Source organism: Equus caballus, chromosome 20, assembly GCF_041296265.1.
Source record: "Equus caballus isolate H_3958 breed thoroughbred chromosome 20, TB-T2T, whole genome shotgun sequence".
Lineage (NCBI taxonomy): Eukaryota > Metazoa > Chordata > Mammalia > Perissodactyla > Equidae > Equus > Equus caballus.
Genome location: NC_091703.1, coordinates 24,915,197 through 24,927,396, shown reverse-complemented (window position 1 = coordinate 24,927,396; position 12,200 = coordinate 24,915,197). Strand labels below are relative to the sequence as shown.

The 12,200-nt window shown below is 39.7% G+C and overlaps 1 protein-coding gene across 25 annotated transcripts in view; it reads right to left on the bottom strand.

The window, feature by feature from the left end:
- Positions 1–12,200, bottom strand: part of CARMIL1 (capping protein regulator and myosin 1 linker 1) — a 312,491-nt gene that overhangs the window by 150,406 nt on the left and 149,885 nt on the right. For all 25 annotated transcript variants that reach the window (XR_011429896.1, XR_011429897.1, XM_003363747.5 and 22 more), the window contains one exon: positions 1,464–1,539. Coding sequence is in view for 23 of the 25 variants with exons in the window: in XM_003363747.5 (XP_003363795.1) it covers positions 1,464–1,539 (76 nt within the window). In the remaining 2 variants the exon portion in view is untranslated. The remainder of the gene's footprint in view (positions 1–1,463; positions 1,540–12,200) is intronic.

The following is a 12,200-nucleotide window of genomic DNA, read 5'->3' as shown; positions in this document are numbered from 1 at the left end:
TTAGTAGAGAAGCATTCTTCTCTCTGATCCCACAATCCCTGGGCTAATCTACTTCTCATTCCTCGAATGGCTCCCCTCTCCCACCTGTGATCTCTGCTGGCTCGGTCCTGCATATGGTCCCCATCCTAGCAAGGAGCAAATTAGAGGCTTTTCTTCCCAAGTGTCCGATCATGGCTCTCTGGGTGGCTCCCCCACCATCCCCAGCTCCATCATCGCTGACCTCAGACACTCCCCATGTTTAACTGAAACACTTTCCGTAATTCATGCTCCCACATTTGTTCATATCTCAGCCTCTCTGCTAGATCGTGGTGATGATAACAACAGTTAACAGGTATCAAATGCCTGCAATATGTCAGGTACTATGTTAGAATTTGTACATATATCATTTACTTGTCTCAATAACCTGCAAATTAGGTATACTGCAATGTCCATTCATTCATTCAACAAACTAATCGGACATTTATTTATTAAAACCATTTTTACTGAGTAGCTACTATGAGCCACAAACTCTGATAAGCACTGGATAGAGATGAATAAGACATCAACTCCAACCAGCGCACAATAATAGGTACGCAAGACGCTGAGGCCCTGGAAGGTCAAGTAACTTATCTAAGGTCACATAGCCTGGTAACAAGCGCCAGTATCTGAAACCCAGGTTTCTGTGCCCTACTCCACACTCTTTTCCTATACCACGCTGGCTCTTAATGGATCCCAAATGACTTCAGCCCATGCTCATACTGATAGTGCCTTCAACCACTCACACCCCAGGCAAATTCAGAGAACCAGCAGCCTGTCTGCTAGCAAATCTCAACCCTCCACTTTCTATAAATCCACGTCTGAATCCAAATTCTACCTCTTCACTATGATAATTGCCAAAAGAACCCAATAGACCACCTTTTTTCCACTCATAGAACAAACCAAAGATTTGGCTCCCCCATCCCTTATGAAAATTAACAGATTTCACTTTGATTTCATTTTGCTCACATATATATCTGCCCTAAAAATCATCTAGAAAATTAATGTTAACTCTCATAATTCAACAAGACCAATTCTACCTGGAAACATTTCCCTAAACTCTTGGCGGGGGGGGGGAAGTTTTGCGGAGACGGAATGCAAGACCGGAACATAAAATCTACTATTTGCAACTATGCAAATGTAACTTTAGTGGTTTTTGCCAACAGAATGAGGCAAATTAAAGCGAAGGCCACACTAAATGTGTCTTTCTGTTCATCATCTCAAATTGCCTGAAGCAGCTGAAAACGTGAGGAAGTACTTCCCTGAAGCATCTCACATTACAAACTTTATAAAATGTCGTGCAGATCATTTATAGGAAAATATCTCCTCAAGAAATAACATGTATGCGGCTTGCCAGTATAGGGGGAAAAAACCCTTTTTTTGATAATTCTCAGGTTTTTGAAATTCAGCAAAGCCAAGCAACATTTGCAACATCTTCAATCACTTACCAGTTTTAGGTCCTTAGAAGACAGCTTGGTGAACCACTGATTGTATTCCAGAGCAGCAATGATAGGTATTAGGTCCCTAGAAGCATAAATAACAAAAGATATGAAAGTGCTTTTACAGCAGCCATATTGGCACTTTATTTTTAATCTATGACATCCAGGTTTACTTGTTAATTTCTATTATTTACAAACACAACATCCAGACAAAGCTATTTTGACCACTAGACAACAATTAAATTCTCTAGGATAGATCTTCAGTATGCTGTAAGGAATTAAATTAGGAAATTAAATGAAATTAGTCTAGGAACTCTCATTCCTATTTCCAAAGGAAAAGAGGTTGGTAGCTGTGTTTGCTTGGAAAACCTCCTTGCTCTAAGAGAAACCATATATTTAATTCCATACTAACAAGCCTTATTTCTTTAGACTGCTCTTTCATAAATTTTTTAACCATCAAGTATGTCACATATTCTCTAGAGGAGCTGATATCACGAGCAAGGATAGTGTCTAGCCTGATAATATGTGACATCAGAAGGATCCGGAATGGTTAGCATGTAATCCTAGAACCATTTGGTACTTTCTCACAGTTCTTAGTACTGATTATACACAGGAGACAGCCCAGCTGTATTTTTGTCCTACGCTTCATACAAGCTCTTCAGCCATCAAGTGAAGCTATTTGCATCAGAAATCTGCCTCCACTCCATTTTTCCAGCCTGATCTCGCACAACATGTCCCCATCTCATGCTCAAGCCAAAAAGCAGACAATTGACTACTCATCAAACACACCATGCAATTTCACAATCGGAATAATCTTGTACTGCTGTGCTCAGCTATGAAAATCTATGTATCCTTCACGCCTCTATCAGACATTCTCTCCTCTATAAGCTCCCCGCTGGCCACCCCAGCTCGCATACTGCTTGCATCTCTATTTAGCATTTATTTTATTCTGTCCTGCATTATAGTCTGCTGCTTAAACATTTGTCCCTTATCACCCTCGGTTGTAAGTTCTTTCAAAACCAGCCTCTGTCTATTTCAGTTTTGTGGCTTCAGTGCAACCATATCAGTTTTATCCTCAGGGCATGACACATAGCAAATACTCAAAGTTTTACTGAAATAGAAAAGAAAGGCAGAAAGCGGAAAGAGAGCTGAAAATCCACTTTAATTCATAGCTTCTGGGTACCAGGCCCTGTGCTAGGCACTCTACACGGACCATCTCATTTAAATCTCAAAACAACCCTACAAGTACTGTTGTGTACATTTTACAGATGAAGAAACAGATGTTCGGAGACAGGCAGTGAAACTAGGCCAAAGGGAAAGAACTATGGCCGAAACTCCGAGTCTGAAGCACCACATGTGTGTAGTTTTATCAGACAAGCTTTAAAAAGGCAAAATAAGTGCCCACGGATAGTAGAGAAAAATGATGCAAAGGAATTAGTTGTCTCAGTCATGTGATTCCACATGCCATCTTCCTACCAAAAAACCTCTTTATTAACTTGGCTTAAGTTTCAGGTTTTAAAATAGTTTTAGATTAAAAAACAAGAACAACTCTTTGCATAGTTGTTCTACGGTCTTCACTCTTTCACAGCTCTCCACTGACCATGTGCTCAGAACGAGTCCCTGTAGCTCTCCCCAGTGTCTGATGACAGGTTGTAGCTTCGACGGTGAACCTCACCTTATTACACAGGGCTCCCAAAGCCCACGGTGCTCCAGAGTCCTCCCCTGCACTTCACCACTCAGGGACCATGACAAATCATTCTCATCTCCTTTCGTGGATTTAATGTCAAGTAGGGACCACCCTTCAGAACCTCTTTATTGTGTATTCTATTCTGTCACTTGATTTGAAGTACAGCTGGCTTTTGTCATAATGAAGTCACTTTCAGGAATTGAAGAGCACATCATAATAGAACCAAGCATTACACTAATATATTACACTAATGTAAAGCACTGATGCTTTATACAGCATCATCTCTACATACGACAGGCCAAAACCTTGGGGGCAAAAATTCTGGTACACTAAAAGTCGAATCTAATATTTAAGGACACCAGAAATGTTTATGGTAAAATATTAAATTTAAAAAATATATAGCATTATAGTTCACAGTTGTTTGATATAGACAATGATTGTAATTGGTAAAAACTACATATAAAATGATAGATCTAAATGTTAACAAATACAGACACTTTTTTTTTTAAAGAAAAAGAAATATAGCAAAATTTTATGAGGATACTTTGCCTGGGTGGCAGCATTCGAGGTGATATGAAATTTTTCTAACAGAATTCTTGCTCCATATTTTTAAAATTTTCCCTTATGAGCCATATTCACAATCTAAAAGAGTTGTAAAATTAAATGTTCTATGGATGACGTAAATAAAATTTTATTCTAGAAAATATTTTCCATGAAGATGATGGAGTCTTGTGCATGTTGGCATAGTTTGCCTACCATGTTTCTCTAATGCCTAAGTTTTTTAATGTTAAAAACAAATTAGAAAAAGACAATCATATATTTTAGTTCATTCAGTAAACATTTATTTAGTACCTACTAAGTACTGGGCGGGGTTATTAGGCTCTTAGGGTTAAGTGATGAGTAAGAGCTGCTTTTGTGCCCCTACTAGACTCCAGTGGTGGACAAAGACTGCTACTCAGCTATCTGCAGCACAAAGGGAGACATGCTGAATAGGCGGCATGTTCAAAGTGGCCTCAGAACATGGGAGGACACGAGGACACAAGTACTGGGTCAGCTTGGCGCAGAGGGGGAAGCATCCACAGGGTGTAATTAGAACAGCACATACAAAGGCATGGGAACCTGGAAATGCCCCAGCAACTCCATCCATTCATATATTCAACAAGTGCCACCCACTGTGCATGAATCACTGGGTTGATGCAACAATGAACACAGCAAGATGGTCCCTCCCCTTGTGATACCGATAGCCTGGCATAGCCTAAGAGAAGACTCAGGAAATAAAAGCAACTATATACAGTGAAATAGTCACTTTGGAGTAGGGAGAATATGAAGTACTATGGTGCTTATAAAAGAGGCATTAATCAAGAAAAAGAAGTCAGGAAAAGTTCTTACAAGAAGTTATTGAGACTTCTGAAATGAGGATGTGGAATGCGACACACATTCTAGGCAAAAGAAATAGTGAAAAAGCAAGGTATGGCTTAGTCAAAGAGTTTTTAATCTGACACCAGAAGCATGATCCATAAAAGAAAAAAAAATGATAAATCAGATTTAATCAAAATCAAAACCTTTTGTTCCGCAAAAGATGCTGTTAAGAGACAGGAAAATCAAGTCACAAGCTAGGAGAAAATATTTGCAAATCACATTTCTGACAAAGGACTTGGTATCCATCATGTATAAAGAACTCTCAGAAGTCAATAATAAGAAACAACCAATTTGTGTGTGTGTGTGTGAGAGAGAGAGAGAGAGAGAGGAAGATTGGCCCTGTGCTAACACCTGTTACCAATCTTCCACTTTTTGCTTGAGGAAGAGTGGTACTGAGCTAACATCTGTGCCCATTTTCCTCTATTTTTTTTGTATGTGGGACACCCACAGCATGGCTTGATGAGTGGTGTAGGTCTGTACCAGGGATCCGAACTCACAAACCCCAGGCTGCCAAAGCAGAGCACACTAAACCTAACCACTATGCCACTGGGCCAGACCCCCAAATTTTTAAAATGGGCAAAAGATCTAAACAGATACTCATCAAAGAAAATGTACTGATAGCAAACAAGTACATGAAAAGATGCTCAAAATTATTAGCCATTAGAGAGATGCAATCCAATGCCAAAATGAGATACCGCTACAAACCTACTGAATTACAAATTTTTTTTTTTTTAAACTGACAATATCAAGTGATGACAAGGACACAGAGCAACTAAAATCCTCATACATTGCTGATGGGAATGCAAATGGCACATTCAATGTGGAAAACAGTTTGACAGTGTCTTATTATGTTTAACATACACTTACCATATGATCTAACAATCTCAATCCTATACATTCACCCAAGAGAAATAAATTTGCACAAAAACTTATATATTATTGCTTATAACAGCTGTAGTCATAATTGTCAAAAACTGGAAACGACACAAATGTCCTCCAGTGAAGCTATGTGACTTCCAAGGCCAGGTCAGAAAAGGTAATAATATAGCTTCTGCTTATTAACCCTCTCTCTGGGACACACTCACTCATGTTATCCAGCTGCCTTGCTGCGAAGAGGTCCAGGCCACAGGGACATGCCACATATCTGTCTCCTAGCAGATAGCCAGCATCAACCACCAGACACGTGAATGAAGCAGCCTTCAAGATGGCTCCACAGCCAGCTCCCGACTAACTGCAACAGCTTGAAAGGGCCCAAGAAAGAACCATCAAGCTGAACCAAATCAACCCCTGAGTTGTGACAGATAGTAACAATAAGTGACTGTTGTTGCAGACCCTTAAGTTTGGGGTGGTTTGTATAAAGCAGTAGACAACCAGAACACTTAGTATCTAGAAATAAAGGCTGAAAGCTACACTAGGTGAACATGACTATAGACAGGGTAACCATAAAAAGGCTTTTAAGCAAGAAATGTTTCAGCACTGGAGGTAGGATGTATCAGAGGAAGGTAACAATTTCTGCAATGCTGGCAAGATGTGTCAGAGATACGGAAGAGGCCTGAGGCAGAAGGTGGATTCAGAGACTAGAATAAGAGCCACGGTATAATACAAATTTTCCCTAAATTGACTAAAGAGTTAATACAAACCAATCAAAATGTGCATATTGTATAATGAAACTATAAAGAAACATGGACTACTAGGATAATTGTCATAACTGGGTATGGTAGGGGGAAAGGGAGGAAGTATGGTTGGAAACTGATTTATGCAAGTCTTCTAAGGAACAATAGCCTATTTCTTGACCTAAGCGATGGACATAGTGGCTGACTTTACAATTATTTACATTCTGGTACATATCTGCACACTTTTCTCTAAGGAAACAAGTATAAGAATGGCCTTAGAGGCATTGCTCATAATAGTCATTAAGTTAACCAAATTGTCTGATCAACAGAATGGATAAATTGTGGAATGTTCATCCATGAGAATACAAAACAGAAACAAAAGTGAATAAACTATATGACAACGTGTAAAACCTCAATTTCTCAAGTACTTAACATCTCTCAAGCAGAGAATGGGGAGCTTTAAGGGACAGGAGACCGAGTATGCAGGAAGCGCTTCAGCAAACACTATGCAAAAGTCGAGGTCTGAAATAAGTGACATTCAGGATTCCTAGAATTCGTTACTCTTGGAACATGCAAGCCACCATGACAGCCAGAACAAACACAGAGGCCAAAGATCAGGGAGACTCAGGCCCGGATATCAGAAACAGTATCACGGAGCCAGGAATGATCAAAACTCTGATTTGGTCCCACTTAAATAGAAAATACACAAGGCAGTACATAACTAATTTCATTTCTGAGAGCTCATTTTCATGCATGGCTTTCTTAGAACAGAGTAATAAGTGAGCACATTAGCAAGGCTTGGATAAAAACTCAATTTGGCATTCACATGGACCCCCCAACTGCTATGCTGATACCACTCCACTGCAAAGAACTCCCTGGATTTCCTTGGTGGGGTCTGCGTCCATCAGGACCAATCCCTCCTCGTGTTTTCACTCAGCACTGCTGTGACTATATTACATAATGCGGAAAGGTTTCCAAAGACCAGTGCTTGTCACTTTGACTGATTGTCTCATGGTGGGAAGTGGTTAACAGCTTTCTAGCATCTGTCCGTGGCATTTATTGTGCATGCTCCCAGGTTTTGCTTTGACCTCCCCAGAGACTTAATCACCATGTGACTTTTGATCTGAAGAGTAGAGCTGGCCTTGAAGAGTTACAGCAGTTTCAAGAACCCTCTCATGAGTCCTGGCAACACAATATTCTCTAGTACATTTCCATGACCCTTCTACCATTTCCATAGAATAGGAATAAAAACATTTCAAGACTCCAAACCCTGAGAAGGAAGAGCCAGTTTTAAGATTCTTTAGAGCCACGTGACAGAATCATTTCTTATATACTGTGCTGAAGAGAGATGAGACAATATTCCCTAACCTTTTTCCTGATGTAAATTTATTACACACAGAAGTTGTATTTGTTGTCGTTAATCCAGCCACTGGTTGGGGTTGTTAATAAGAGCTGGGATTCTTATTTCTCATCTCAACACCTCTGAATAATCCAAACCTTTCCTTAAAACTCAAAAGAACCAAGTTTTTCACGTATATCTTTCCAGAAGAAAACGCCATCATAAAACTAACAAGACAAGAGTATCACAGAAAACACCATGAACTAGTCTCAGGAAATTCAAAATTTTCTACAATGTAGAGATTTTGCAACTCTATTTCTTTATCTTTCAATTAAGAAAACTGGTCAGTTTATATAGTTGTTCATTTAGAAAGAGGGCAAACCTATGAGAACATAAAAATAGCAAGTATTTATTTAAACAGTTTTATGTATTATCATGAAGTGTTTTAAATACATTAATCCAGATATTCTTCACAATAACTCAAGGAGGGGGCACTATCATTAACAGCCTTTTACAGATGAAGACCCCCAAGGCACAGAGAGGTTAGAGAGCTGCCTCTGGTCACCAAGTTAGTCTGGGCAGAGCCAGGATTTAAACGCAGGCAGTGTGACCCCATGAGCTCTTGTCTTAACTGTGCTATCATCACACTAATGAGTAATCTGGTTTCCACATGGTCAAGAGTCTTCAATCTACTCTACAGGTGAACCCAGGGTGGGATATCCATAGGGTTTCAGGTCACAGATTCCAAACCTGTCATCACATTCAACCAACCTCTTAGTTTCTAATTTTTCAAATTACTATACTACGTCAATACTAACATACAGTCTCAAGTGATTTTTTTTCTTTAAAGATTTTATTTTATCCTTTTTCTCCCCAAAGCCCCCCAGTACATAGTTGTATATTCTTCGTTGTGGGTCCTTCTAGTTGTGGCATGTGGGACGCTGCCTCAGCGTGGTTTGATGAGCAGTGCCATGTCCGCGCCCAGGATTCGAACCAACGAAACACTGGGCTGCCTGCAGCGGAGCGCGCGAACTTAACCACTCGGCCACGGGGCCACGGGGCCAGCCCTCAAGTAATTTTTTAAATATCGCTTGTGCTCTTGTTGCTGTGGACATCAAAAATAAGCTGCTAATATTTGAGGGCTATTAAAACAAGTTAAAATGCAAAAAGAAAGAAGTTGGTAAGCAATTTAGAGTCTAAATCACTTGCCAAATTCTTTGCTGCTCTAGATTCTAGATAATCTATTGAATTAGCAGTTCGTACCTCATCTTTCTGATCTGTATGACTTCACAACAATTGAATTTTTCCAGTTACTATTTTCGGGCCAAATTTCCCTCCTTACTCCCTTGCTCCTGCCTGCCTCCTCCTACAATTTCCCTGAAATTTTTAAAATACGACTTTTACATAAACATTGTGAACTACCCCAGGAAAGTGTTAACGAACAAAAATAATCAACAGATTTGAAAGATGTCTAGCAAGCCTCATAATCTACCATGTCAGAAAAGTACAAAGGTAGAGAGAATAATCCAATGAACATCATGGTGATTATCTGTAGCACATCCACATACCAGAGGAGTGAAGACCTCCCCCTAATAAATCTTACGAACATTCCAAGGCTCAAAACAGGTGTTTCATACAAGAATGCAGCCCTGCCACCCCGCATGCTCTCTGCACACACACAACGGAATATGCTCTCTCAAGGACAAGCTGCTAAAGCACAGAACCACAGCATTATCTTCCTGATATCTTCATTTGATAGCCTTTTTGGGGATAATCTAGACTTTCCTCCTTTATATCTAGTTTGAAAATGGGAGTCAGAGAGCTTTAAAGTTTAAAATGTCATGGATCAGCTATTTCTTCCTGATATCCTAATTTATATAGAGGTATATCCCGATTATTATTAAACAATTAGTTGGACCACTCACTAACTCTGTGAAGGATGTGACAACCTGAAACACTTCAGAGATGAGGACATTACCAGAGGTCTAAGAAAGTGGTCTCAAAATTTTTTGATCATTCACTCCAAACCGAGAAGTATTTTGGGCACAAACCTACCTAAAACCTGTGTTTATCTATAAATTATACACATGTGCTACTGTCCCAATAATTAGGCACAGTATAAAACATACACATACATACAAATAAAATGGATGAGAAAAAAATAAACATAACCACGTTCTACTATTTTCTCCACATTCTTTCACATATCATCAACTTGTTCACCAGAGTCCATCTGATGCAGGTTGGAGACCACTGTTTTACAGAATTATTTACAGAAATTTTGGAACGGAAACAGAAGCTAATACTATTTACACCTGATTCCACACTTCAAACAGCATTTCTTCCTTTCTAAATGAGAGCAAGAATAAAGAGATGGAGCTTAGATTAGGAAAGAGTTAGACCAGTGCCCTTAGGATAACCTTGATAAGCATTAATCCACTCTCAAAACTCTTCTCCTGAAAGTATCAGGCTCAAGAACGTCACCCTGATGAGTAAGATATATGACATCACAAAAACATGAGTCTAAGGGAAGGAACTGCTGGCTGGGCTCTCAAGAGTCAAGTTTAAACTCAATGATGCATGTCATTGAGTCTTCAGAGGATTGATGAGATTAGCGACTCTTAAAAATCTTCTGGGAACAAGAAAAATCGATGTATTTAAAGCTATATACTCTCTTCTCCTTAGCACCACTGCCTCTGCCCTCTTCACTCTCTGCCACTTCAAATTACAGTGTAATTACATTTTCAACATGTCAGCTCACAGACCCTTGAGAGATCCCATGAAAAATGTGTAACAAAGCCTTTTTCAAAGCGATGCTTCTTTTTGGCCCATTGATACCTGAACCAGAATGAATTTTAAGAATATACTTAAATAACATTTTGGAAGCTATAAATAACAACCAAGTAGGCATTTTCCAAGTACTTCCTAATTAGTTTTCTTCTCCAGAGACTAACTGGATGGATCTAGTGTGGCCACTGTCATCCTCACACCTAAACGTTTATTCAGTAACAACAGGGTCCCTGGCCCCACATTCAGTTCCAATGGAGCATTAGTTAGTTAGTAATCAATTACAGCATTCAAGTTGCTTGTAAATCTACCTTGAAGCTCCTGGGCAGACCCTGAAGGTTTCAGTGAGGTAGCCGAATATACAGAACAGGGAGGCTGGTCTATAGTGACAAGAGAATAGCATGCTGGATGACACATAAGCGGCCTCAGGATGATGTACATGTTCTCCATTCCTCAATTCATTTTCAGAGGAGTTAATCTCATCAATCCTCTGAAGACTGTCAATGGGTGAGGCTATATAGGTCATCTGATATAACGGTTACAGTGATATAACACAGCACATCTCTGAAGAAGAGCAGATCCCAGGCACATGTGAGGTGTCAGGACATTAGTAGGGTCTCTGCGGTGAGAACAGTGACAAGGGCAATGCCCTAGCCCTAGTCCTGCACCTTCTAAATCCATCTTCCACGTGCGGTGATGGACTCACACACATACAGATTATTGTTTCCTCCATCTCTGTGCTTCAGATGATAAATCTGCCAAAACCACGTTAAGATCTCCCATTACCAGACCTGCAACATTAACAGCAGTGCCACATACATGTCTCAAATCTCCCACTTTGGATCTGAACTGCTCCTGGAAAAACGGTAGTTACAAACCCCTAGGTGCAAAAAGGCAATGACCTGGGTGAGTGAACTGAAAGAAACACACAGAATTGTATAGGAATTCAGACATGATTCAGCCATTGGTTGGTAACACAGAGCAAAATCAGGTTAAGAACACCATTAAAGCAACAACCGCCAGCCTGAGTATGGGGGAGAAAGTATTGGAGTAATCTGATGGCATTCCTAAACATAATACCCTCAGTCTCCCAGGATTCTGCCGTGCCCTCTAGCACAGCTGAGTTTCCCTTGAAAATCCTTTATTCTGAGCCACTGGTTTGACTGCGGAGTATCATGCTATATAGCACAAATAAGACAGGACGTGGCCCAGCCCTCATGAACTTCCATTCCAGGAGCACTGATGGTTTTAAGGACTGTTAAGAATGGATGTTTCTAACTATGACGACTAAAAGTATTAGGGAGAAAGAGTGGAATGAAAAAATAAAGCTTTAAATGATGGCCATCAAGAGAGCTTTCACATTGATTATACGAAAAGAGAACAGCTTTCTAGAAGAAGTCTGGCTGAAATGATCAGGTTCAGGGACAGCTACGTAAATGCACACAGAATGTTCTTTAATAAATGTAAATGGTGAACAAAACTGCTTATTTCTATCTGAATTGTGTTCAAATCAGGACAGAGTGGGAAAATTCATACATAGATAAGAGAATTATTGCTCTCATTTGCTAACAAACTCTAGTTCAACATGTAGCCCAGTTAATCTCTCCTCTTGCACCTCCAATTTGTCTAATTCCTCCATTCTCCTCTCCATGATTCACATCTAAATGAGAAAAATAATAATATGCCTTTTTGTAAAACCTCTCAAGTTTACAGAATGACCCACATCACACACAAATTATGCCACCATGAATACTTCCAGACAACTGTACCATCTGAATAGACCATTCTTTCATGGATAAGCATGCTCAAGCTTCTCATACATAGAATGTTCACCCATCATAATTTGTTGTAACTTGATTGGCAAAATATTATTAATACAGGCCATATAACAGGACTGAGAG